Consider the following 26,069-nt stretch of genomic DNA (forward strand, 5'->3'; position numbering starts at 1 on the left):
CGCTGCCTTCAGCCCAGGGCCTGATACGGGGGGGGGGGGGGGGGGGGGGGGGGGGGGGGGGGGATCGAGTCCCACGTCCGGCTCCCTGCATGGAGCCTGCTTCTCCCTCTGCCTGTGTCTCTGCCTCTCTCTCTCTCTGTCTCTCATGAATAAACAAATAAAATCTTAAAAAAAAAAAAGACTAGACAAAAATAGAGGGGAAATGAATTATAGAAATGCTTGTTCTCTGCTAATGTCTGAGAAAAGAGAATGTGAGACACAAAGAGAAACTTCTGCATTCAAGAATTATAAAGATAGGGGCACCTGGGTGGCTCAGTCAGTTAAGCGGTTAAGCGTCTGCCTTCAGCTCGGGTCATGATCCCAGAGGTCCGGGGATGAAGCACCATGTCCAGCTCTCTGCTCAGCGGGTAATCTGATTCTCTCTCTCTGCCCCTCCACCCACTTGTGCATGCTCTCTCTCTCTCTCTCTCTCTCTCTCCCAAATAAATAAAAAATTTAAAAAAAAAGAATTATAAGGATAATTATTTTTCAAATTTGAAATATCTTTGTGGTGGTTTTTTGTTAAAAATTTTTTACAAAAAATGGGGTCATACCAAAACATTGCTCTGCGCCTGCTTTAATATTATTGACAACTTTTCCTATTAATGTAGATGAAGCAACCCCAGGGTGTTTTAATGGCTGCAATCTGTGTAATTCTTGGATATACTGTAGTTGATTCAAATAATCCCGTATTCATATATCTAAGGAGTTATTGTTCAGTTGTTTACTTTTTTGTTTCTTTTTATAATCAAATATGTAACTTCACAAAGATCATTCTGGTGAATATATCTTTAGTCATACATCTAATTATTTCCCAAAAGTAAATTTGTAGAAGAGGAATTGTTAAATCAAAAAGTAAACCTGCAGTATATAATATAAAATACAATATGTGTATATATGTGTTTGTAGGAGAGATTTAACATTTTTCCCACATTGTTGGCTTTAGCCCTATAATCTAATGCCATTTATTCCATAACACGGTCTCTCTGCTGGTTCGACATTTTGTGTTTATCATATAATAAATTCTGCTTGAAGCTTTTAAGAAAATAGAGAACTTGTAAGAAAAACCAGGATAAGGTGGTGATTTTGGAGAGGCTCAGATTATCAGCCAATATGCAGGAATTAAAAGTGGAAATGGATGAAATGTGTCAAGAAAGATGGTTGTACTCACTTTAAGAGGCTGATTTGGGGGATTTCTATGGGGAAAAAAAAAGTGACACTAAGCCAAAGATTAGCTGGTTTGGATGAGAGGAATTTTACACTGAATTTGAAAGGTAGTCATGGCTTCCACACATGCAAACTCTTTGCTTCTCTGGTCACCAATGAAGCTGGTGAGTTGGGGGGGGGGGCGGGGGGGGCGGGGGGGCGCAGGGGGGATCACTCAGCCTTGGACAGAAAGGAGGGAAGCAAAGCTTAAACTATCAAGGAAGGAAAATGACCGCCTTTGTATCTAAGTGAAATTGTGACTTTTTTTGCCTCAACTTATGTGTTGTGTATATAATTTATAACTCTTATAGTTTTAAACTACCAGTGGAGCATGTTTTCATATTTTAAGAGCCTTTAATATTTCCTTTTCTGAAAACTATGTTCATATCCTTTGCTTATTTTTCTGTCAGTTTGCTTTTTCTCATTGATTTGAAGAAATTTTATATTTATCAGAGAAATTAGCCCTTCAATATATGGGTTGTAAACATTTTTTCCAGTTTGCATTCTATCTGTTTGTGGGTGTGTTATTGATTTAGTTCCACAAACAAACATCTGTACCATGTTCTTTCTGAGATAATTAGAGATGGCCCTAAACTCAGCAAATGCCTTATTTTTAAAGCTTTTTTAAAAAATTAGCGTTAAATATACATAACATAAAATTTACCATTTAGCCATTTTTTGCAATATATTGTGTTTATCAAATACTCAATAAAAATTGCCCTTCTTAAGGGTAATTATAGCAGTAATTAAAACAGAAACATATTTACAAGGTTAATATACTGCTGATTGTGGTTGGTTACTTGAGAATCCAAAATATGAAGTGGATGTTATACTGTTTATAAATATATATAACGATTAGTATTTATTATATAACAGGTACTGTGCTAAGTACTGCAATACATTATCCAACTGAATAGGTTAATAAACACTATGAGAGAGCTAAATGCATCCTTATTATACAAAGAAATAGAAACTTTAAAAGGTGAGGTAACTTGCAAAAGGTCATATAGGCAATGAATTAGGTAACCCAAGTAATCTGATTCAAGCCTGAAGTGCAACTAGTGTCTCAGAAACGAAGGGCCCCACAACACTGTGTGTGAGACTCTTTTAGAACATAGACAAACTTTAAAATTTTTCCAGTAGTGTGTGCATATATATATGAATGTATGTAAGTATGTATGTATTTATTATTAAATACACATATAATTTACCACTTTAACCATTTTTTAAATGTACAGCTCAGTGGCATCAAGTATAGTCACATTGTTCTGCAACTATCACCCCCATGTCATTGTGTCTAACTTTGCTATGATAGCTTTTGCCATGCAGAACATTTTCTTTGTCATTGAATTTAACATTTTAATAGATTCTGCTTTGTTTCATACCTAGCATGACCTTCCCAACTCTGAGATTATATTTTTTTAAAAATCCACTTGTTTCTTCTGGTAGATCTATAATTCCTTTTTTTTTTTTTTTAAATTTCATTCTTTAATCCTCCAGGAATTGATCCTAGTGTAAAGTATGAGATAAGGATCCCACTCCATTTTTTTTAATGCCAATAAAAATTATATTTCCAACTAGACAAATTCATTTTAAATCTAAATGGGAAAAAAGCCAAGCAAAATGGGCCAGGAAAATTCTGGGGGGGGGGGGGGGGGAAGAGTAAAGGGAATGGTTGGGTATGGAGAATTAGTGCTACCAGAAATTAAGACAAAATTCTAAATCTGCAGTAATTAAAGTAATATAGTCCTAAATACATAAACTGATAGAACAATGGAATAGGATAATCAGAACTTACCAGAATTTAGTGTAAAAGTATAATTTTTTAAAGTATAAATTTAACTGCCATCTTTATCACATTGAGTATTTCTATCCAAGAATATGGCACACAATTTCATTTGTTGAAGTCCTCTGCTAGAGATATATCCACAGAGAGAACATCGCTCTGTCTGCCCACTGCCTTCCTGTCCACTGAAGAGTGGTGGTGGTGAAAAGCTACTGGGGACACTTTGTTTGGAGTCTAAATTGTTTTCCAGGGTCATTTCTAACATATTGGACTCCTCTATTTACATAATGTGGAAAGCTGTTATCAAGTCTGATTTAATCAGACACATATCTGTACCATATTTCCATAGTCTGGGCTCAAACCCAATACCAAGTGTTAAAGATGAAATAGTAGGTGTTAGGTGTTGGCAGACTTCTTTTTAAAGTTTCCAGAGGCTGTTTGGGCCACGATTTCAGTTGGAAAGTTAGAATGGCAGCTGGAAGTTACCAGCTACTCCTCAGTATTATTAGTTACCACTCTCAAAGACAGTGCTTCAAGTTAGCAAAGGTGTTGGTCTAGAACATAGGTGTTCAATGTCCAATAGACATATAATGGGAGGGACGCCTGGGTGGCTCAGCAGTTGAGCATCTGCCTTTGGCCCAGGGTGTGATCCTGGAGACCCGGGATCGAGTCCCACATCGGGCTCCCTGCATGGAGCCTGCTTCCCCCTCTGCCTGTGTCTCTGCCTCTCTCTCTCTCTCTCTCTCTCATGAATAAATAAAATTTTTTAAAAAGAGAGAGAAATATAATGGGAGTCACATATGCAACTTAAAATTGTCCATTTAACCAGGCTAAAAAAAGTAAAAAGAAACAGATGAAATTAAACATTTTTATTTAATCCAATATACCAAAAATACTATCACTTCAACATGTAATCGATATAAACATTATTGAGATAGTTAACATTCTTTTTCATACTAATTCTTGGAAACCTGGTGTATATTTCAGTTACAGCACATTTCAACTTGGAATAGCCATACTCAAAAGCTCAAGAGCCACACACGGCTTCTGGCAGGCTACCATACCGGACAGTACAACTCTAGAAATGGTAATCACCAGGGAAAATTGCTTAATTTACTGGATATCCATAGCATTCAAGATTGGAAATACAATATCTCAAGGATTTAGAACGGACTTTGAAAGGGACTAGTTCTCACACTCACTTGATATATGGCCCTTGTCTACAATGTCCTTATCAAGGGGTCATCCAGTCTAGTGCCCGATTCACACTTCCAGGGATGAGGAACTCATTACTTCCCGAGACTGCCAGTCCATCTGGAGGACCTCACCGAGGGCACAGGTGGGTTGGTTTACGGTGGTCGCAGGAGCTTTGTTAGGTTGAGTAAGCACAGGGTTAGTTGGGTCAGGAAGGATTGGAGGAGTTAACTAAAAAAATGGCTGGGGAAGTTAGTAACTGTTAGGACTGGGCTGAAGGCTGGGCTGCACGTCTGCTTAAAATCGTTAGCTACACTGCAGGAAGAGTAACAGACCCCCAAAACATATGTATATATGCTGGCTTCACTAATCTGAAGATAGAGTGATTTGAAGAATACTTTGAATCATAAACTTCTGAGAATTTCACAGCATAGTAAAACCTAATTGGGTTACAATTAGTAAGGGATATCATTTCTATTAGACCTGTAATACAAATAACATTATCCTAAATCTTTTTTTTTTCATTATCCTAAATCTTAAAGGACTTTATCAAAAGATTGAACTTCCAGACGCAGAAATCAAAGGCACTTTAAAAAGTCATATTCCCTTTTTCCTCAATTTTATTTTCACATTTGCCTTAAGCAAAAAACCTCTGGGCATCAAAGACAGAAAACTTAAAAAAAAAAAAAATCCAATAAAAATGACAGCGACTGGCTGAATTATGATGGATTCTAGCTGAGTAGCGCTTGAAATAATAGACCTGAGCTATATTTACATCTCCCCAGCCAGTTTCTTTCCTCTTCCCACCCCCCCTTCCTTGGTTGTGAGGAGGTGTTCTTTTCCGGGCCACCTTCACCCGCAGCCCCAGCGCTCCCCAAGTCTACCTTTCCAAGGCAGGGGACGGTGCATCCTCCTCTCCCGGGCTCCTGTCAGCGCTTCCCTAGCACCTCTGGCCGGCAGCCGGGGAAACGGCGCGCCCTGGACATCCATTAACGTTTTATACTACATCTCTGCCCCCGCCGAAGCTTCTCGGTTTGTTTACCGCGGCCCCACGCTCCCCCCGCCCCCGCCCGCACAATGTCAACCGCACTTCGGGGCAAAATTTTTGCACAGATGCTCCGCCCACCCGCCTCTCCCCAAATCCAGCTAAAACACCCCACCTCGGGCCGCCAAAGTGGGTTCCGTTGTACGATGCGAGGGACTGTATTTTTTTTTTTTTTTTTTACGAGAAAACAAGCATCCAAAAAAAAAAAAAAAATTCAAACTGCTCGGGCGGGCCAATGGGGAAGGAGCGGGAGGTGGGCGGAGGAAGAGCGCGGCGGGCGGGGCGGGCGCGCGGGCTGGTACCGCAGGGGATTCGTGCAAACGCGCCGGGCGGACGGTTTGGGGCTTTTTTTTTTTTTTTTTTTGCTTTTTTTTTTTTTTTCTCCTCTTTCCTCCCTTTCCTCCCAAACCAGCCACAGCGCGAGACTCCGCCTGAAGCTGCAGCCTTTTGGATCCACCTTAAATCTTCGGTGGACTCGGCGCAGGGGTCAGTGGGCGCAGCCAATGCCAATCAAGTTTACAACCACCAGCACGGGAGGGAAAAAAGAGGAGAAAAAAAAATAATCTTCAAGTTCTCTAGTCCTACACACACTCAGACGGACGCACGCACTCACATACAGAGGCACACAAAAGGAGGGAGGGGTGGGGGGGCAGGCGCCCGGGGGAGGGGGAGGGGCAGGGGGGCAAGGTTTGCAAAACGCGCGTTTGGGGCTCGGTGCCCGCGGCCCGAGCGCTCGGGGAAGGCGCGCGGGAAGCGCGGCCCGACCCGAGCGCCATGATGGTCGCCGCGGTTCGGAGCCCATTTTCTGCAGGGGGAGCTGCAATGATGCAATCCCCCGGCCCCGCGTCCCCGCCGCGCGCCCGCTCCCTGCCTTTTCTTCGCGGCCCTTTGAGGCGCGTCGACGTTTCGCGCCCAACACGCACCCATTTATTTTTGCATTTTGCGCCTTCCGATAACTGCCCCCTGTATGTCCCCACGCGAGACGGGCCTGGGACGCGGACGGCCGCACGGGGACTTGGGTGTCGGTGCAAACGCTGCACTTTCGCTTCTGCAGGGTCTGCCTGAGGCTCACCCCACCCCACCCCACCCCACCCCCACGCGAGCCGAGATCCGGGAGGCGCTCTCCCCTCACCCCCAGGGTGGGGGCGGTGGGGGTCTCGCAGGACCGTGGGCGCGCCTTCCCTGCCCCCTCCCCAGTGCGTGTGCAGGATTTTACCTTCCTGTTGGCGGGGAGGGAGGGAGGGGAGCGGGCGCAGGGTGTGGCTCAGGTGAAAGAACTGGCACATTTAAAAAAGAAATGCACGCTCTGGGAAACACTGACGATCCCAGATGTGCTTTTAGGACACCTTTTCGGTCCGAGGGAAGCTTGCGGACAGCAAGTGCGTACGCTCGCAAGGATGAAGATGAAATGGCGAAGGCAGCGTTGCGCGGCCGCGGAGGAAGGTCGCTCGGCGCGGCGGGGCGGTGGGCGCGCCCCTGTCCTGTGGATCCGCGGTCCCTTACGTCCTCCAGTCACAGCCCCAGCCCCACGTTTGCCCATTTCTTCCCTGCCCCGGTGCCCCGCGCTCGACAGCGGGGATGCGATGGCGGGGGGGGGGGGGGACTCCGCCGGGCGGCTCTAAGGTTGGAAGGGACCCCGCGAGCGGCGGTGGCGCTCGGCCCCTCCTGCGCGCCGCCGCGGTCCTCCCCGGCCGCCGGCGAGCCGGGCAGCCTTTCGAAATGCGCGGGGCTGCGGATCATTGGAGCCCAGGGTGGGGGTGGGAGCGGGCGGCTGCCCGGGAGGGCCCACGGACTCGGGAAGGTTCTCCCGTTCGCTCAGCTCCCCGGCCCGCCACCGCCCGAGAACTGGCAAGGTGCTGGTGTGCAGGGAATGCCTGTGGAAAGGAGCGGGGGCTTCCGCTTCTTCTGACCCCAGAGGAGAGGTGATGAGGGGGGACAGTTTGTGAGAAACCGCCCCGCGCCGCTGCGCGGGCCCGGGCGCAGCCGCCCTGCACGGCCTGCGGGCGCCCCGGGCGCGGGAACTGCGCGCACCGACCCCGCCGGCGCGGGCGCTGCCTGTGGCGGGCGGAGAGGCGAGACTCGAGGGGCTCCCGGTCCCGGGGGCGCCAGCCTGCCCGACCCCCGCAGCGGCCCGGGCGGGCGGGTGCGGGGCTTCGGGGCAGTTTGCGGAGCCGGCGGCGCACTGCCCCGGGCAGCGGGGTGGGGGCTGGGGCCGGGGCCGGGGCCGGCGGCCGCATCCCCGCCTAGGGACGCCCGCAGCCAGCCCCGCCGTCCGGGGCCGGGGAGAGGACGCCCGGGACTCGAGGACGCCCTTGGAGAGTTGACACCGACGTGTAAAGGATCGACCCGGTGACTCCGGGGGCTGCGTCCCTGTGAACGTGCCTGGCGCGGCGAGCATCCACTTCTTCGCCCAGCGCTCCTAACACGCAGTCTCTAAAAATTCACATCGAAGATGCCTCTTGAGGAAAGGAAAATGGGGTGCAGGCAGCAATTAAGAGGATTTTTTTCCCTCTGTTAGAAACACTTCTAGAAGTCCTCTTTGGTTCAGAGAAACTAATTTTATTTCATTATTTCCTGATCCTCATTCCTTCCCCCCCCCCCTTTTGTTTTTCTTGCTTTTTCAGTATCTTCCTGAAAAACACCCCGTCTGCGTGTTTTGAATAGAATCACAAAAACACCTTTAGCCTTTAATTAAAATAATACCTACTTGGAAGATGTAGCCCCGTCACCAAATGATCTTCCTTTCCCTTCCCCGCAGCCGAAGAGTCCCTTTTTTTTTTTTTTTTTTTGAAAGTAACTTCAGATCAAAATAAGCTGAAACTATCTTGTTTAGAGCCCCCTTTGGGGTGCAATAATGTAAATTCAGGTATTTGACGGAAACTGCTTAACCCAAATTCAGATTTTCGTGATTTAACCATCTGCAGATTCCTAGAAAAAAACAATTTACTTTTTACACCTCAGCTACATTTGTAAGAGTGTGAAGTAACTAATTGTTTTTTGGGTTTTTTTTTTTTTTTTTAAGAAAATTTGACTTGAAAATGCCTTGTTTAAATTTTTCTTAAGTAAAAAATATCTCTGCCATGTGGATGTGGGGCCCCAAACACTCAGATTTGGTTATTGACATTAACCAGTTTTAGGTGGTGTAGATTATAACCAGGAAATTTCGGAATTGAGTGATTTGTCATGACCAGTTTAATTTGGAGAATACCTGTTCTATCTAAATTAGTGTGTAATGCATGCAAATTTCTAAAGGACCTGTATATAAATATTTTGGACAAAGGTGTAGATTAGATGGTCTGAACAATTGCTCTAATTTCTCACAACACTTGCAGTGTGTAAATACAGAATTTAGAGAAGTCACCATGTTACTTTCATTTTCAATCCTGCAAATGTGTGATCAGCCTACACTTATGTAAAAATTTTTGGTTCTGATATATACCCTATAAGACCTAAATATTTGAACTATTGGAGATTTGACAAACTTTTATGAAAATGTGGCTTTTCCACTTTACACGTCTAAAGTTTTGTCCACTCAAAAGTAGCACTTTCCTAAGTGGAAAACAGTGACTACTATATTCAGAGCCACATAAACATCATCTCAGACGTGGGCCTAAATTATCAAGATATTTGCTACTTTGTGTTATATTTGTGCAAGTATGACTAGTATGCCAGGTCAAATACCCCAAGCTTAATAAAGCACATTACAGTTCAACTCAATGAATAGCTATGGAAGTTTTCTTTATTGATTGCTTGATGTGTAACAATAATTGGCATCTTTTTCACACATTACAAAAAATTATACTTGGCTCAGTATGCAACCTTTTAAGCATAGCCATATTATTTAACAGAAGAAAGGAAAAAAACTATTCTACCCAATACAGCATTTACAAATGCACAAAACATGCCACTTTGGCTTGTATATGGTCTAGATTAAAAAAAAAAAAATCTCTTTTTAACATAAATAAGTTAGTATAATTTCTCAGTGTCTTTACAGAGTTATGTACACAGGTACACTTCAACCGGTTTTGTTTCATACATACACAGGCAATGTAAAAATACTGTTTAAAGATGTAGTATCCATTTCAGTAATTCCACGTGTGCTTTATACACACTTTCTTTTAAAAACATTTCCTTTGGGCAAATTAACCAACAGAACGAGAAGCTTTAAATTAAAAATTATTTCATTATTTTTTTATGTGAAGTTACAGATCTTTAAAATTTTTCCCAAGATTTAAAATTATTTTGACTGTGTCTACATAGCCCAAAGTCCAAAGAAAATTTCTCAATAAACCTGATAAAAATTTGATGGTGGATTCTGAGCATTCAGAATTACCATCACCCCCCCCCCCACACACACACACACACACACACATATACCCCAGAATTTTGCCCAGAATTACCTGGAATGATTACCTAACTGCTGAGTAATTAACTGGTAAATTCCGATTTTATGAAAAACCGGGGGGGGGGGGGGTACTGAAGATAGTTTTTGCTGTTAAAGAAAAAAAGCCATTTATTACTATATAACGGAATCTTTGAGCTCCCAATAAGAAAAAGCTTCATGTAAAAATAATTAAAAATAATTAGCAATTATTTGCAACCAGTGTTCAAATTCGGATGATTTTTTAAAATGAATTATCAGTTTTCACTGAAAGAGACATTACATCTTTAAAGAAAACAATTCAAACCCTTCCCCAAAACTGCTTCTCTCCATGCAAGTCATATACTTTTCTCCTTGCTCTAAATGGAAGCAAGCTCTTCATAGCCCCCCATGCCAATTCCTCAGCCCCACCCTCCCCTCCCTTCCCCCAAAGTTTATGTGCTACATAAAAGGTAAAAACTATATACACAGGTAGTACAATGAAGCAAATAAGGAAAAACCTAATTGCACAATGCTACATCCAATGCTTTTAGAGGCAGATCATTTAAGAGTGCCTAAAATTTTAGTGTTACTGTGTTGGTTGTTTTTCAGTGCTTATTTAGGATGTCCATTCCATGGAGTCAGCGATATGTATTTAAAATTTTTAATTTATATCTTCCTTGCTTCATCGAGCAGTGATGTATCTGATAAACAAGGAAACATGCTCTTAATTCTGCAGAAGAAAAAAGAAGAAGGAATTAGGAGAAAAGCACCAGAATAACATTATCAATAAAGTACAGGAATTCTTTTGTTACTCTCTTAGTTGTGAAATACCTGAGCAATGGAAAAGAAAGTGTGTACTAAAAGTTGATGACTACAGTCTTCTCCATCCAATGTTTCCTTCACTGGATTTTTACTCTCCTCTGTGTGTGTGTATTCTTGTTGAGAGCAGTGGGTCTCAATAGTGGGCAGTTTTGTCCCCCAGGGGACATTTGGCAATGTTTGGAGACATTTTTGGTTGTCACACTGGGGGTGAGGAGGGTGCTACTGGCATCTAGTGGGTAGAGGCCAGGGATGCTGCCAAACATTCTACTAATGCACAGGATGGCGTCCCACACAAAGAATTATTCAGCCCAAAATGTCAATAGTGCAGAGGTTGAGAAACCCTCGTCTAGAGAATCGGGGTCAAAGATACTAAGAAAGAGAGGAGAATTAAGAAACTGTAATACTCAAGAGCATCTGAGTCTTCTAAATCTGAAAACTAATCGGAACTCTAACTCATAAATGTTCTCTAAAGAAAATTCTATTAATACTTCTTCAAAACATTCTAGTTTCTTAGTCATATGCAAAATATACAAATGAATGCTTCTTAATAGGTTCTTAACTACTATTTCTAGAATTCTCTGAACTGGCCATATTTACTAACAAATGCCTCTCTATGTCAGAATGGGGTCAGATCAAAATCCAGTAGGTGTGATTCACAGTGGCTCATCTGATGAGCTAAGCTACAGGTCAAAAACCACAAGTCCCAAGCTGCAGGTTGCTTCAGAAATTTTTTTTCATACACTTTTCCCATTTCATATACAACTGTAATATAGACATTCTACAGAGTGATGTTTTGTATAAGCTTTGAAAACCGTCAGATGTGGGTGAAGAAGTTCATATATATGTTACTATGGTCTAAAAACACAGCAAACTGGAATCTCGCCTTAAACTCTATGTTCTTTATTCTTACCTTTTTATAAATGAGGATTTTGAAAATTAGTATCAACATCTACTAAAATCTCTACATGCGAAGCTGTGAGTGTGTTTTCTGGAGGAAAAAAGAGGTCATGGTCCTTGTTGGTAAGTTTTCAAACTATTAACATATGCACTTTGATCACTATGGCTAGCCAATCTATGAAAAGTTGAGTGCTGAATTATTCAAATTAGCTGTTCATACTGATCAGATTTTAGTAGATGGAAAAAAATCTCCACTTCTCCAGTGTGGGGTAGACCTACCCTCGCCAGCCCGTGTATCTATTATACATTTCCCTACTAATATACAAATGATCCTTTTGTAGCACAATTAGCATACACATGGTGACGTGTTCCTGGACTGCTTACTCCAGCAGAGTTAATTTAACTTCTGCTTTGCAACTTCAGTGTTACCAGAAATTCTGTAGGAACCTTAGTATTTTTCCATACTATAGCTTTCCTTTAAAAAAAAAAAAAAAATACACAGGGTTCCTTTCCTGTTCCCCAAATTTGTAAGCAAACAGGGAAAGTGACAATTTAAGAAAATGATAAAGATCATGTGACGTACCTCACTATTCACACTACTAACCATAGGATCAACCAAATATGAGCCATCTGCACCCTTTCCCTCAAATTTTAACTTTTATCATTTATTTGCCTTCTTCCCATGTATGGCTCAAAATCTGTTACTGACTCAACTTGAAACCTCTGGGAAAAGAATTCTTATGAAGTGGGACTGAAGCATATCCCAGTTCTTGCTCAGATGGGGGGAAAGAACCTATTGTTCCCAACGGTTTTGGTGGGATTCACAGGGAATTGACCTTCCCACTCATCATCCAGCCTCGGTCACAAGTACTTTGGCTAGGACACTTGCTCTGGTTATTCCGTGTTTTCAAGGAAAAATGACCTCAGGACGTAGACAGTGTGAAAAAAATTACAGGATCCCCACCAGCGATTCCCAGCCTTCCCCATTCCTACTTTTCCACCTCACAAAATAGAAACAAAAACCCACAAGCTCCATTCTGCCAGCAACCACCAAGATTGGGTATCTCGGGGTGTGAAAGCCCATTTCGGAGTGTCAGTTTCTTGCTCCTAGTCATCAACCCACCGAGCAGTTTACGTTTGACGTCTTCTGAGGCCCGGCTTCTTGGGCGTCTGCTCCACTGAACCCGCGTTCGGGGAACCGTCTGAGACGTTTTCTTCTGTTCTGTTGGCTCTTTTGTTTTGAGGAGAGGAATCTAAGGGCAGGAGGGAATTTTAAAAAGAACACACACAATCTTTATTAGAAAAACAATGGCTGACACAAGTTGGCACAATAGTCAGGGGATGAAAAACCCACACCTCCACCCACCATCCTGGATCCGTCATTCCCGGTGGCCTTTAAGGGCACAGAATGAGGTTGTTTTCACATAACAGAAAGTGTATTCTATGCCCCTAGAGCTGTCTCGCTGTCTCTCTCTCTCTCTCTCCCCACTGCAAAGAGGGAGGCCGTTGATAAACATCCCAACGTAGTCACAGACCCAGCGCTGGCCAGCCGGGAGGAACTGCGATGTTTTCGGTTGGAGCAATGATCAGATAACAGCATCTCACTGACTTAAAAACAGGCTCCTGACTTAAAAATCATAAGCAGCCAGGCAGCCAGGCGGACAAGCATTTAAAACCCAAGAGGAGGGCAGTTCGCTCCCCCCACCCACCTCCACTACATCGGAATACTCTGGAAAAGCAAGCTGCGGTTAGGGTCCTGGGCACCCAGACCTTCTCTGCTTGGGGAGGGGTCGTTACCGTCGGTCGCGGGTCGCTTCCTGATCCCAGTGCACTGCTCCGCTAGCCCCGTCTGGCTGTCGGGCGCATCAGTCTTTTGGTCTACCAAGTGTGTGTCCTCTGAGTTGGCCTGAGACCCCAGTAAAGGCCCCGCCTGGCGGGTCCCGCTGACGTCCTGGCTCTCCTGCGCCGGCACCTTGCAGGCGCCTTTGGGTGGCCGCGGGGGTCTGTAGTAGAACTCGGGCAAGCTGGCCTTCTCCACCTCCTGCCACTCGTATTTGCCCTCCAGGGGCTTGTGATTCTGGAAATCAAAATTCCACTTGCGCTGGCTCGCCTCTTCCATGTCTCTGCAGTGCTTCTCCAAGTCCCGGGTCAACTCTTCGTGGTTGACCGGGCCGAAGAGGTTCCTGCAGGCGGAGGGCTTGGGGTACTCGGCCTGTCTGGCGTCCATCCGCTCGAGGCTCGGGCTCCCGTTAGACACTCGCACGTTTGACATCCTCCTCCCCGGTCTTCACGACCGCCGCGAGCGCGCGCGCTCTCTCCCTCTCTCGGAAAACAAAACTGAACAAAACAAAACGCCCCGACCCAGCCCGAACCGCCCCCTAGAAAGCCCTGCGATCGCGCTCGGAGCCAAGAGAAACAAACACGCGCAAGTAACTGCCCGAGCGTCAGGGGCGCGCTGGCTCGGGGGAGGCGGGAGGCGGGAGGGGCAGGGGTGAGGGGTGAGGGGAAGCCCCGGCCCGGCAGCCGAGAGCCGCCGCCGCTCTAGCGGACCGGCGAGCGGGAGGGCGGGGCGGGGAGGGGAGAGGAGAGGAGAGCAGAGCAGAGGCGAGCAGAGGCGAGCAGAGGAGGGCAGAGGAGGGGAGGGGAGGGGCGGCAGAGCCAGTCCAAGCCCGGGCTGCCGCGAGCCCGCGGGTCCCGCCAACCGAGCGGCTCTCCAAACCTTGCGGACGTCGGCGTCGCGGAGCGGCGAGGCAGTGGGGACAGGGGAAGGGGAGAAAAACACCCCGAAAGGACGAGCCCCCTTTTTTTTAGTTGCCCAATATGGCGGTGGAAGGGAGGCTGACGAAGAAGAAAATGATTGACACCGCAAGTCTATTTAAACAGAGGAGGAGATCCATTGGTTGCGGCGCCGGGAGCCGCCCCGCCGAGGCTGGCGAGCGCGGCCTTAAGGTGGCCCCGGCGGCCGCGACGCCTCCCGCTCGCCCCGCCCCGCCCCGCCCCGCCCCGCCCCGCCCCGCCCCGCCTCCCCGGGCGCGCGCCCGCCTCCGACTGCGCCGCCCGGAGCCTGGCTGGTCGCGTGACTCCGGAGGTGCGCGGCTGCCAGCAAACCTGCTCCGGCTGGCCTCGGAGAAATTAAAAACGAGACAAACAAACTAGCCAACCGGCCGGGAAGCCGGGGAGGGCGGGGGCGGGGGCGGCGGGGCCGCGGGTTCAGGTCCCCGCGCTGCGCTGCCTGGCGCGCCCGCTCCGCGCGCGGGGAGACGGAGGGGGCAGGATCAGATGACCTCCTAGGTGGCCCGGTGGCGAGCTCGTCTTCCCCGCGCTCGCCGAGCCGGGGGTGCGGGCCGCGGGGGGCGGAGGCTGGCGTGGGAGCTCTGCGCCCCCAGCTGCGCTCTCCCCGCCCCCCCCCCCCCCCGGCTCCGGCGCTGCGGGGAGGCTGGGCGGCCTTTGGCGCTCGCGGAGGGGCCGGGAGCCGCGCCCCCGCCCCCGCCCCCACCCCCACCCCGACCTGGGTGCCTCTGCTAGCGGGGAGCAGTGGTTAGCTCCCTCTGAACCTAGGAGGCTCTGCTGTTCTGGGGGAGGCGGGAGCTCTGGGAAGACGCCAAGGCGAACGTAGGCGCAGCACTTCTCATGTATTCTGAACCCAAGCTCTCCCCGCAATAAAAATAAGAATTTCAAGATCAAAAACTCCACTGGCCTCCCAAGTCCCTAATAAACTTTTGTAGCTGCCTCAGACACACTTGGGTTTCAAAAGCGAGGTTACACCCTGACCCGGGTTCTTGCTTCCCGAGCACAGCGAAAGCCATTGACCTGGGCTGCGTGTGGGAACCCGTCCCCTCTTTATAGTTTTCAATTCTTTCCCGGGTTGTAGCAGTTTCCTCTACCTGAGTCCTGCCGCCAAATACAACAGCTCCTTCCTTCCTCCACCTTTCTCTCCCACCAGATTCACTGCTCCAACCCTCCCACAACAAAATTTAGATGCAAGGGAATGCCTTTAGAGGGCTACAAGTCTCTGAAGGGTGAAAGTAATCGGAAAGTCCAGATTATGAAATGATTCATAAACCCACCACGACCGTGTCCTCACGTCTGATATTCTTAACTTGGGCGTTTCTGTACTCCACTTTGCAACTTGAAAGGACCTACCGATTTGATCCTGAGCAGGATGATAGATAGGACTTAACACGGTAGGGGGAGGGGGGAGGGCTGTCCTATCCGAGACACAGCTCAAAGGGTCTTGTACTGTCTCCCCACACCACCCCATCCCACCCCCATTCATATAATCTTGGTCTGGGCCAAAGTTAATACATTTTACTGGAAACTGCTCTCCTTCTGTTCTAATAGTGCACAGCACAGCAATGTTTTCTTATGCATCTGTGCTACAGATGACTTTGATTCTTAACCTGTTTTCTTAACCGCGTATTGTGTGTTCCATTCTGTGTGCGTGCCTCACCTCAGCACTCCAGAATGTAAGAGCTGGCATGGCCCTTCTGAACCCTGTGGCTCAACCCTCTCTTTTTACCACTGAGGAAATTGAGAGCAGGAGAGGTTTCCTGTCCAGGGACACACATCCAGTGGATAGCAGAGCCAGGGCTAGAGGCGGGTCTCCTTAACTCTCAGGCAGGTTCTTTTTCTCTTTCTTTCTTTCCTAATGGTTCAGGTTTTGTCTGGATTGGCCTGTGCTGCAGTCTGGCTGGTCCTCCTCTCTTACAAGGGATTCAAAATGGCCCCTGCTCATTCCCTGGGCTGCCTGCAGATGTTTCCTTGATGTGGCCTGTGGTCACTGATATTTATATGCAGCTGTCACTGGCCTTTTGTATCACTATGCACTAGGTTCAACTAAAATGCAGATTCCAAACGGACAAGGGTGATACCCAGAGAGCAGAGAGAGAGAGAGGCAGTGTCCAAAACTTGTTTCTAAGTCAGGACTTCCTACGTAATTGACAAAGATATTTCACCTGTGATCCAAGTAACACCTCTCATCTTTTTCTAACAGGGAACATGCTATTTAACTTATTGGACTGGAGGAGGGGGGAGAAGGACAGGAAAATGAGGGTAGGCCTCCATACCATGATTTATACTCTATTTCTGAAATTAGATTCCTGTTGACATTTTTACACAACTGCTAGACTACACAGGAATTCTATGTTATATATAAGAATAAATTCAGATGTCTAAATGCAGAGACCATTTACATATTATGTAAATGGAGATATTCTAGAGTATCACAACATACAACAAACCTTTTATTCGTGGAATTAATATCTCAAGTAATAATAGGAAATTAATATTTCTGTCCCCTACACACCTTGAATCTTTCTGCAAGTAACATGTAGGAACACCATTTTGTTGCTTCGTTAATCTTGCAAAGTAAACGAGTCACAGTCACGCCACCTTAAGACGACTGGCTGCCAGCAGAAAGGCTGTGCTTACATCGACCTTGCTATGATCTAAAGTGTTTTGTTTACAGTCCGGGCACCGGAGATCGGAGATCGGTAGGGCAAATAATGAGAAGGCAGGCGTCTGCAGCGGTAGCGTCGAAGCGTGGAAAAAAAAAAAAAAAATGCTATGGAGCCCCCAAGGGAAGAGGGAATGTGCAGATCGGAGCGCCATCCCCCTGCGGAAAGTGGGCCGCTGCCGAAGAGTAATAAGCCAGGGAGAACATTTTCAGAAAAACAGTGTGAAGGCGGAGCTTGGGTCGCAAAGGCAGAAAGTTCCACTCCCGCTGCTCTAAAATGGGCTCTGCTTCCCCAAACCCCAGTATCGAGTCCGGAGCGGTGTTTTTGTTGTCGTTTACACTCGGGCTAGATTCCTACCTAGAACTGAGAGGTGTCACGAAAGCCAATCAAGGTTTCCGTGTCCTTCGCAAACCGAAAGAGGCAGACCCTAAAATAACTTCAAACACCTGTGTGATCGACTAGCGTCCAAATGGGGAGGTAGGGCGAGCTGGCCTCCCAGATGCAGTCCCCGGGGGGTGGGGGGAGGAGTTATGCACCCCCCAGCGTTTCTGCGAAGGTACTGGATTCCCGGCCCAGTTGCCGCTCCCACAAGTACCCAATTTTAATCCTTCCTGGAGGTTGTTTATAATGACAGCTTTCGCTCAATTTCACTGTTTTCCTCAACCCACATACTTTCAGAATTTGATGATTTCACAGTCAAGTGTTTGTGACGTTTTCATTCAATTTAAGAAATATTTATTGGGCACCTCTATTAACTTGCTTATCCCCCACCCCCTCCCCCGCTTTCAACAAATGTTTACTGACAGCCTTCAGTATATCAGGCATTATCTCTCTGGAGCTAAGGAAGTAAACCAACAGATTTAAACTAGGATGACAGAAAATAAGCACAAAAATAGACGAATGAAAGATATACTGTGTAAGGAAGTGATAGCAGGGCCAAGGAAAAGAGAAGGCTGTGAGGTCCCAAGTGACCAGAGTGGCCGAGAAATGTCTCACTGAGGGGAACCCTGGGTGGCGCAGCAGTTTAGCGCCTGCCTTTGGCCCAGGGCGCGATCCTGGAGACCTGGGATCGAATCCCACGTCAGGCTCCCAGTGCATGGAGCCTGCTTCTCCCTCTGCCTATGTCTCTACCCCTCTCTCTCTCTCTCTCTCTCTCTCTCTCTCTCTCTGTGTGACTATCATAAATAAATAAAAAAAAAAAAAAAAAAAAAAAAAGAAATGTCTCACTGAGAAAGTGGCCTTGGAGAGAAGCCCTGAGGACTGTAGAAAGCAAGTCATGCTAAGAGCTGGGGAAAAGGTATCCCAATAAAGGGAACAGTCAATGTAGTACCTTTGAAGTGAAATCTTGTGTGATGTGTTCCAGGAACAGTAAGGAGCAAAAAGAGTGGTAGCAAGAACTCCCATCATCAAAGACCAATTAGGCCTATGTGGAGTTTTTATCACGGACCCAGTGGTATGGGAAGCCACTGGGACATTAGGAGGTTTTAAGCAGCAGAATGATGTGATCTTACCACGTGTGAGATACTCCCCACAGCATTGTTCTCAGTGGCGTGGTGCTTAAAAGGATGACTTAAATCACAGTCCCTGCCTTTAGGGAGTATACATCAGGTGTGAGGGAAGCCACCATGTACATAAAAAACTACAGGGGTAAGGGACATCTGAGTGGCTGAGTGGTTGAGTGTCTGCCTTCAGCTCAGGTTGTGATCCTGGGGTCCTGGGATGGAGTCCTGCATTCAGGCTCCCCACAGGGAGCCTGCTTCTCCCTCTGCCTATGTCTTTGCCTCTCTCCCTGTGTCTCTCATGAATAAATAAATGAAATGTTAAAAAAAAAAAAACACTAGAGAGGTAGAAAGCAATACATGGAAGAACAGGGCATGAAGATGAACTACAAAAGAGGGAGAAAGAAGAAGCCTTCAAGGAAGTGATATATATGTCAGATCTTGAAGAATGAAAAAAATGGCAAGATTATCAGGCTGCATTGGTAGGGGTGGTAATTGGGGAATGGGATCTGACAGTTGGCAGGCCATGGATGGTATGCTGAAAAAAAATTTTTTTTTCCTTCAGAAAACAGTGGGAACTGATAGAGCTTTTGGTAAGTAAATAACATGATCACTGTCCAGGTTTGTCTCTTGAAGAAGAGCAAGCCTGGGCCCTGAGAGACAGTGGCAAATGGAAAGAACAAAATGGAAAGCTAGGTAGACAGTCCCATTACTGTGTTAATCCAAAGGAAGCTGGTTGTTAGATGAAGTATGGATGTGAGGCAAGAGAGTAGAAGCATGGGTCACGAGACCAGGATGAGAGGATTTGGAACAGAGGGTAAGAGGCGATCTGGCATGACCACCTGAGCTACAAAGTAGCTGCAGATGTTTTGTATGTGGTGATTGCGGCCTTGATGGTAGGTGGAGAGGTAACTGGTAAGGGGTCTAGATTGTCTTGGAAAACTGGATCTTTGTATTAGGAAGTGGCATCTGGGGATGCCTAAGTGGCTCAGCTGTTAAGCGTCTGCCTTCAGCTCAGGGCATGATCCCCTGCATGGGGCTCCCTTTGAAGAGTGCTTCTCCCTCCGTCTATGTCTCTGCCATTCTCTCTGTCTCTCATGAATAAATAAATAAATAAATAAATAAATAAATAAATAAATCTTTTTTTTTTTTTTTTTTAATGGAAGTAACATCTAACAACAGAGTAAAAGATGGGTGATAAGCCTAGAGAGGCTGACTCAGGGAGGTAATTTTGGTTATTTTGGAGGTTGGTTGCAGTTATTCAAGCAAGGGATACAACAGCATTAAGCAGTGCTGTGGAGGAGGGAATGAAAAGCACAGAACAAATGTAGGATTGCTTAGGTAGTTAGAAGAGCTAAGGAGGGGGTGCCTGGGTGTCTCAGTTGGTTAAGCATCCACCTTCCACTCAGGTCATGATCTCAGGGTCCCCGCTCAGCAGGGAATCTGCTTCTCCCTCTCCTTCTGCCCCTCTCCCTCACTTGTGTGCTCTCTCTCTCTCTCTCCCTCCCTCCTCCCTCCCTCAAATAAAGTCCTTAACAACAATAACAACAAAAAGAGCTAACGGGATTGAGGAAAAATGGAGAAATGGAGGAGGACTTTAAGGACTCACACTTGGATATTTCAGAGAGTAATGCCGTTAAGGAAGAGCAGTAACACAGAGGCAGGATGTTACAGAGACTGCTAGCTGTCCCCCCAAATCCATTCTTGGTTTCTCCCTTAGGCTCATAATTATAACTGGGTTTACAGCTGCCCAGCCACACTAAATTTCCCAGCCCCTGCAGATAGATGTGACCTTGTGATTAGGTATTTTCCAACAGAATATAAGGAAAAGTGATATGTGTCTTCCAGGTCCAGTGCATATAACCTGTCACATCAGCCTCCTGCTTCTGCCTCTCTTTCCCCTTTCCCATGGGCTATAAGGGTGAATACTATTGCAACTTTGGAAGCCACATATTTTTCATTTTGTTTCTGTTTTAAGCTCTACACCCAACGTAGGGCTTGCAGTCATGACCCCAAGATCAAGAGTCCCATGCTCTACAAAACAGAGCCAGCCAGGTGCCCTTGGAAGCCACATGTTAAAGGTGATAGAACGACGTCAACCAGAGATCCCTGGGTGGCTCAGCGGTTTGGTGTCTGCCTTCGGCTCAGGTCATGATCCTGGAGTCCTGGGATCGGGTCCCGTGTCGGGCTCCCTGTGTGGAGCCTGCTTCTCCCTCTGCCTGTGTCTCTGCCTCTCTCTCTCTCTGTGTGCCTCTCATGAGTAAATAAATAAAATCTTTAAAAAGAAGAAAGAAAGAAAGAAAGAAAGAAAGAAAGAAAGAAAGAAAGAAAGAAAGAAAGAAAGAAAGAAAGACGTCAACCTGGGTCCCTGACCTGACTTGAGAGAAAAAACACATTTCTATTTCATTGAACCATTATGTTTAGGTCTATTTGCTATAGCATTTTACAGTCAATTGTAATTAATATAGAGGGGGAAATTGAGGAGATAAAGAACAGGGAAGATCAAGAATTTGATACAGTCAGTATACACATTGAGACTGGATCCAAGAAAAGAAAGAGAGTCAATGTTCGTTAAGAGGGCAAAAGACATAGTATTAGAAACATGAATCTGAACCATTATGTGAAGGGACGTCACGGTTAGTGGGGCTCTGTGAGGCCTGTCCGTATTTATAAATGTGCCATTAATCATACAGCCACATCAGATACTTAGTAAAGTTTACAAAGGCATGGAAATAAGGATGTACATAGTGTTTTCAATCCTTTTATGTTTATGTTGTGTGCTCTAGGTATGCAAATTCATTGTTTCTTCACCATCCCATGCTCTCTTCTCAGAGAGTCTGTTCCCTTAACCTCTTTTGCTGAGGGACAGTAGAGTAGATGACACTGTTCCCATTCTGTTCCTGAAGTTGACCAGATTAGGGAAGAAGGGTATCCTCTCTGACCTAAATTTGGCCAACCAAATTCTCTCTCCTGAAAATTTGGAACCAGGTTTCAGAGTCCTTCAGTTCATAAATTGGAAGTTAAAGATTAATAAGGTAATGCAGATTTGGAATTGAAAGAGCTGTTTTAAGAAAGGTCTCTTTGGCCCATATGTGTTGGATTTGCAGATAAAGATTGCAAAACTTTATCTGTAGAGTGTCAGCAGAAAGAAATGGACATGCAAAGAAGGGCAGAGAAGAGAAACTATGGGTTTTAGAAAGACAGACAACACTTAGCAACCAAAGACTCCCCAGTTTCTGGATCCTGCACCTCAACTCCCTGGACTTAAGTTTTTTTGGGACAGCACTGTGTTTATAAAACAGTCTCCCCTGCTTTTTTCCCAGCTAGTTTCTTATGGGTTTCTGTTAGCTGAATCCAAGATGTTCCTGATGAACACAATAGTTTACATATTTGAAAGCAGCTTTTCTGATGTCATCACATTTGGCCCTCATAAGACCACAATTATGAGATGAATGCTATTATGTACTCCTGCAGATGAAGCCCTGAGACAGAAGGCTGAGTGTTCCAAAGCCACGGAGGAAAGCGGAAAAGGCATGAAGACTAGTGTGCCTGCGCTTGTGAAGCACAGTCCAGAGTCCATGGTGAGGACACTTGAAGAAGATGCAATGATGTAGTGGATTTGTAAATTTTATGATTGAGGCATCATTGCCTTAATTTATGTACAATGCACTCTTCATAAAAAGTTTCGTTGGTGGGATGGGGCAACGCCTGGGTGTCTAGGTCAGTTGAGCCTCTGACTCTTGGTTTGGGCTCAGGTCATGATCTCGTGGGTCTGGGATCCAGCCCAGAGCCGAGCTCGGTGCTCAGTGGGAAGTCTGCTTGAAATTTTTCCCTCTGCCCCTCCCCCCACACCCTCAAGTGCTAGCTCTCTCTCTCTCTCTCCTTCTCTTTCAAATTAATTAATTAATTAAAGAAGAAGAAGAAGAAGAAGAAGAAGAAGAAGGAGGAGGAGGAGGAGGAGGAGGAGGAGGAGGAGGGAGGAGGAGGAGGAGGAGACTTTTTGTGGGGGGGTATCGAGAAATGAGATTTAAATTCCTGGGAAGAAAATTAGTATCTTTGAAAGAAACTGAATTCAAGGGTTTCAAATTGATAAGTGGGGTCATGCTTTAAAGAAAAAAAAATCCCTCAAGCATTTCTACTAAGAGAAAAATCATCATTTTCAAGTAAATATAGTAAGCAAATGCAGATTTACTAGTATTGCTGGTTTCAAAAGAATGGGAAATAAACAGAAAAACTTGGATTCATAACCACATGCTTGATTTATGTGATTTATTTACCCAATTTATTCAATTTCCAAGATTGAAATGTAAGTGGACAAACTTGGTGACTAGAATGTGGAATTTGGGACAATAAACATGTTCACTACCAATTCACTGTTTTCCACGACATTCTATTCTTTAAATTGAGAAAACATGAAGGAGAAAACCTCCCTTGATTAGGATCTCAGTCTTCAGTTTATGCAAACTTACACCTAAAAGACAGAGAGAGAGAGAGAGAGAGAGAGAGAGAAAGTGCTCATTTTCTACTCCTGACCACTCTCTGAATAACTGTTCACATGAATATTTGTTCATTCCTTTATTCATTAAATTTTTAATGAGCCCTTACCAGATGCCAGCCTTTCTGGGGACACAGTAGAAAACAAAGATAGCCAAAGTCCTGCTTTCATGGAATGGAGCTTACACTCAAGTGTGGAAGGCAGACAATACACAAACAAATAAGCATAGTATGTCATGTTGTTACAAGTACTAAAAAGAAAAATAAACTACTTCAGGGTACCGAGAGTAATGATGGCAGATGCTATATTAACAGGAAAGGATTCGTTGATAAAGTGACATTTGAATAGGACCTCAATGAAATGAGGGCATTGACTATGTAATTTTGTATGTTCCAGGCAGAGGAAATAGCAAATCCCAGGGCCCTGAGGTAGGAATGTGCCTGGAATGGCTGAAGAATAGTAAGGGAACTAGAAAGCCAGAAATAAAGTAGGGGCTGGGAGGTAGGAAATGAAATCAGACAAGTAGGGGCCCAGATTATGTATCCTTTATAGGTCATGCTAAAGACTTTGGATTTTATTCCAGTTGAGATAAGCTGTCTTTGAGCAGAGAGTTTTGAATGAACTTTGGCTAACTTTGATCACTTTACTGAGTGGGAAGTACTTCAAAGAAGCAAGAGAGAAGCAGAAAGACCAGTTAGCAGGTCACTGAAGTAATCCAAAAGGAGATCATGTCGGCTCAGACCAGGATGGTAGCAATGTAAGCAGAAAAAGGATAGAATTGATAGATGTGTTTTTAAAGACATAGCCAATGGGATTTGCTGAAGGATTGGAAATGTGTGCATGAGAGGGAGGAGTCCATAATGACTCCAAAGCTTTTTGGCCTAAGCAATTGAAGAAAAGTTTGGCCATTTACAGAGATGGGGTTGGCTGGGAGATGGACAAATTTTGCTTTGACTGTGTTAAGCTTGAGATATCCATAGACATCCAAATGGAGATGTTGAGAAAGCAGATGGATATATGAGTCTGGAATTCAGGGGAGAGAGATTTGCACTGCAGACACAAATTTGGAGATTGTCAGCATTTAGGTGATGGGACTAGAAGCTATGGGACCAGATAAGTTCACTAAGGAAGTAAGTTTAGACAGAGAAGAAAAGAGGCCTGCGAACCCTCTTGCACTGTTGGCCAGAATGCAAGCTGGTGCAGCCACTCTGGAAAACCGTATGGAGGTTGCTCAAGAAGTTAAAAATAGAGCTACCCAATGACCCAAAAATTCCACTACTGGGTATTTACCCCAAAGATACAGATGTAGTGAAACGATGGGACACCTGGATCCCAATGTTCATAGCAACAATGTCCACAATAGCCAAACTGTGAAAGGAGCCATAATGTCCTTTGACCGATGAATGGATAAAGAAGATGTGGTCTAGGGATCCCTGGGTGGCGCAGTGGTTTGGCGCTTGCCTTTGGCCCAGGGTGCGATCCTGGAGACCCGGGATCGAATCCCACGTCGGGCTCTCGGTGCATGGAGCCTGCTTCTCCCTCTGCCTGTGTCTCTGCCTCTCTCTCTCTCTCTCTCTGTGACTATCATAAATAAATAAAAATTAAAAAAAAAAAGGAAAGGATGAATACCTACCATTTACATCCACGTGGATGGAACTGGATGGTATTACATTGAGTGAAATAAGTCATTTGGAGAAAGACAATTATATGGTTTCACTCATATGTGGAACCTGAGGGAAACTGAGTGGGGAAAAATTAGAGAGGAAGACAAACCATGAGAGACTCCTAACTCTGAGAAACAAAGGGTTGCAGAAGGGGAGGAGGATGGGAGGATGGGATAACTGGGTGATGGGCACTAAGGAGGGCACATGATGAGATGAGCACTGGTGTTAAACTATATATTGGCAAATTGAATTTAAATAAAATTGAATTAAATAAAATATTTTTTGAAAAAAAAAAAGAAAAGAGGCCTATGCAGTAAGCCAACTTTTTTTTGCATTACAACTTTTAGAAATCAAGAACATGGGAAGGATCTAGGAAAAAGAGACTGGAAAGGAACCATTGATTGGATTGGAATAGAGCCTAGAGAGAGATGACCAAGAGACCAAGCTAAAGAGTTTCAAGGAGAGAAAAGTCATGGTTCAAGTGCTGCTGATAAGAAATATGAAGACTGAAGACCTACCATTGGATTCTATCACGGAGGTCACTGGTATCTTGATAAGAATAGTTTTGGTAGACTGGAAGATATGAAAACCTGACTGCTATGTACCCACATGAATAAAATATGCACACATGTACCTATTGTAAGCAGAGGGTGGGAAGGTTCTAATATCAGGCAACCAGTCTGGAAGCAGGCCAGGGTTAAGGTCTGAGCATTGGCAGATGGGGAGTAAACACATTAAAAAGGTGCCTCCCACTGATTACCTTCTCTACTTGTTTCTTTGTATGGTTTCACAATGCTTCTTTCAATATCTTTTCTGAACTTTCCTAAAAATTGTCATGTCAACAAACTTCCTTAAACCTCTTTGAAAGGAATCGCTTTTGGAGAATGTGCTAAGAGAATTAGCACAGAATTAGCTTTCCTTGTGAGTCTCATATTTCAACTAGCTAATGTTCTACTTAGAAATTCATTGTAGAACAGCATCTTCTGTTCCCACCATAACAGTCTGATTTACCAAATAAACAGTGTAAGGCTCTATTATAAATTCTTAGTGTATTAAAAGGGCAATTAGTTGCATTTTTATTTATTCTTGATAAAAAGCCTTTCCTTACTCTGTCAGGATGGTATTCTTCTACAAACCTCAAAAGTCTGTTTAGGATCTTCCTATGACAGTGGAACAGTTAGATCTCCAGCATCAAATGCAATTTGTAGCCTTTTTCCTTAACGCGGGATTAGATTTTCTGACCTAGAATGTTTCAGAGTAGTTTTCCATCTCTTCCTTTACTAAAGAAACAGGAACATCCAGAAAAGTTAGGCCCTCTGTGGCCACATGAGGACAGAAGAGGGTTAGTAATAAGATAGAATTCCCCGCCAGAGCATTCATCAGGCAGGAATGTATCTGACCTGCTGAGTTGTTTAAACAGCACAGGAGGGCAGCACGAGGCCAGAACAGTCCACCCTAATCCCGCAACTAAGTCAAACCACAACCATATTTGTAACCTACTTTTTAAAATGCATACATAAGAGTTTTAATCCCCTCCAAATGTATATGAACTCTAAATTTGCATAGATTCTACCTATTAAACATTTCCAGATTGTCTTATACA

At 45.2% G+C, this 26,069-nt stretch overlaps 1 protein-coding gene and 2 long non-coding RNA genes across 5 annotated transcripts in view; 1 reads left to right on the top strand and 2 right to left on the bottom strand.

Annotated features, from left to right (window-relative positions):
- LOC140617468 (uncharacterized) overlaps positions 1–5,446 on the bottom strand; it is a 40,397-nt gene extending 34,951 nt beyond the window's left edge. Inside the window, exon 1 of one of the 3 annotated variants that reach the window (XR_012017695.1) lies at positions 5,386–5,446. This is a non-coding gene — a long non-coding RNA (uncharacterized lncRNA). Of the gene's footprint in view, positions 1–5,109; positions 5,301–5,385 lie in introns of those variants that run through there. The other 2 variants (XR_012017694.1, XR_012017693.1) reach the window with 2 other exon arrangements.
- A 3,545-nt stretch (positions 5,447–8,991) lies between these two features.
- CDKN1B (cyclin dependent kinase inhibitor 1B) lies at positions 8,992–14,261 on the bottom strand. Its single transcript, XM_072798973.1, has 3 exons — positions 13,150–14,261; positions 12,476–12,605; positions 8,992–10,363 (listed from the first exon to the last, which is right to left on the bottom strand). Exons 1-2 carry the CDS (start codon positions 13,622–13,624, stop codon positions 12,484–12,486), a joined length of 597 nt encoding a protein of 198 aa, XP_072655074.1. The 5' UTR covers positions 13,625–14,261; the 3' UTR covers positions 8,992–10,363; positions 12,476–12,483.
- On the top strand, positions 13,214–25,222 carry LOC140617470 (uncharacterized). The gene is made up of 3 exons (XR_012017696.1): positions 13,214–13,781; positions 21,782–21,888; positions 24,814–25,222. It is a non-coding gene; the product is annotated as an uncharacterized lncRNA (long non-coding RNA).
- Positions 25,223–26,069: the final 847 nt, after the last annotated feature.

The sequence above is a fragment of the Canis lupus genome, chromosome 25 (genome assembly GCF_048164855.1).
Source record: "Canis lupus baileyi chromosome 25, mCanLup2.hap1, whole genome shotgun sequence".
Taxonomy (NCBI): Eukaryota; Metazoa; Chordata; class Mammalia; order Carnivora; family Canidae; genus Canis; species Canis lupus.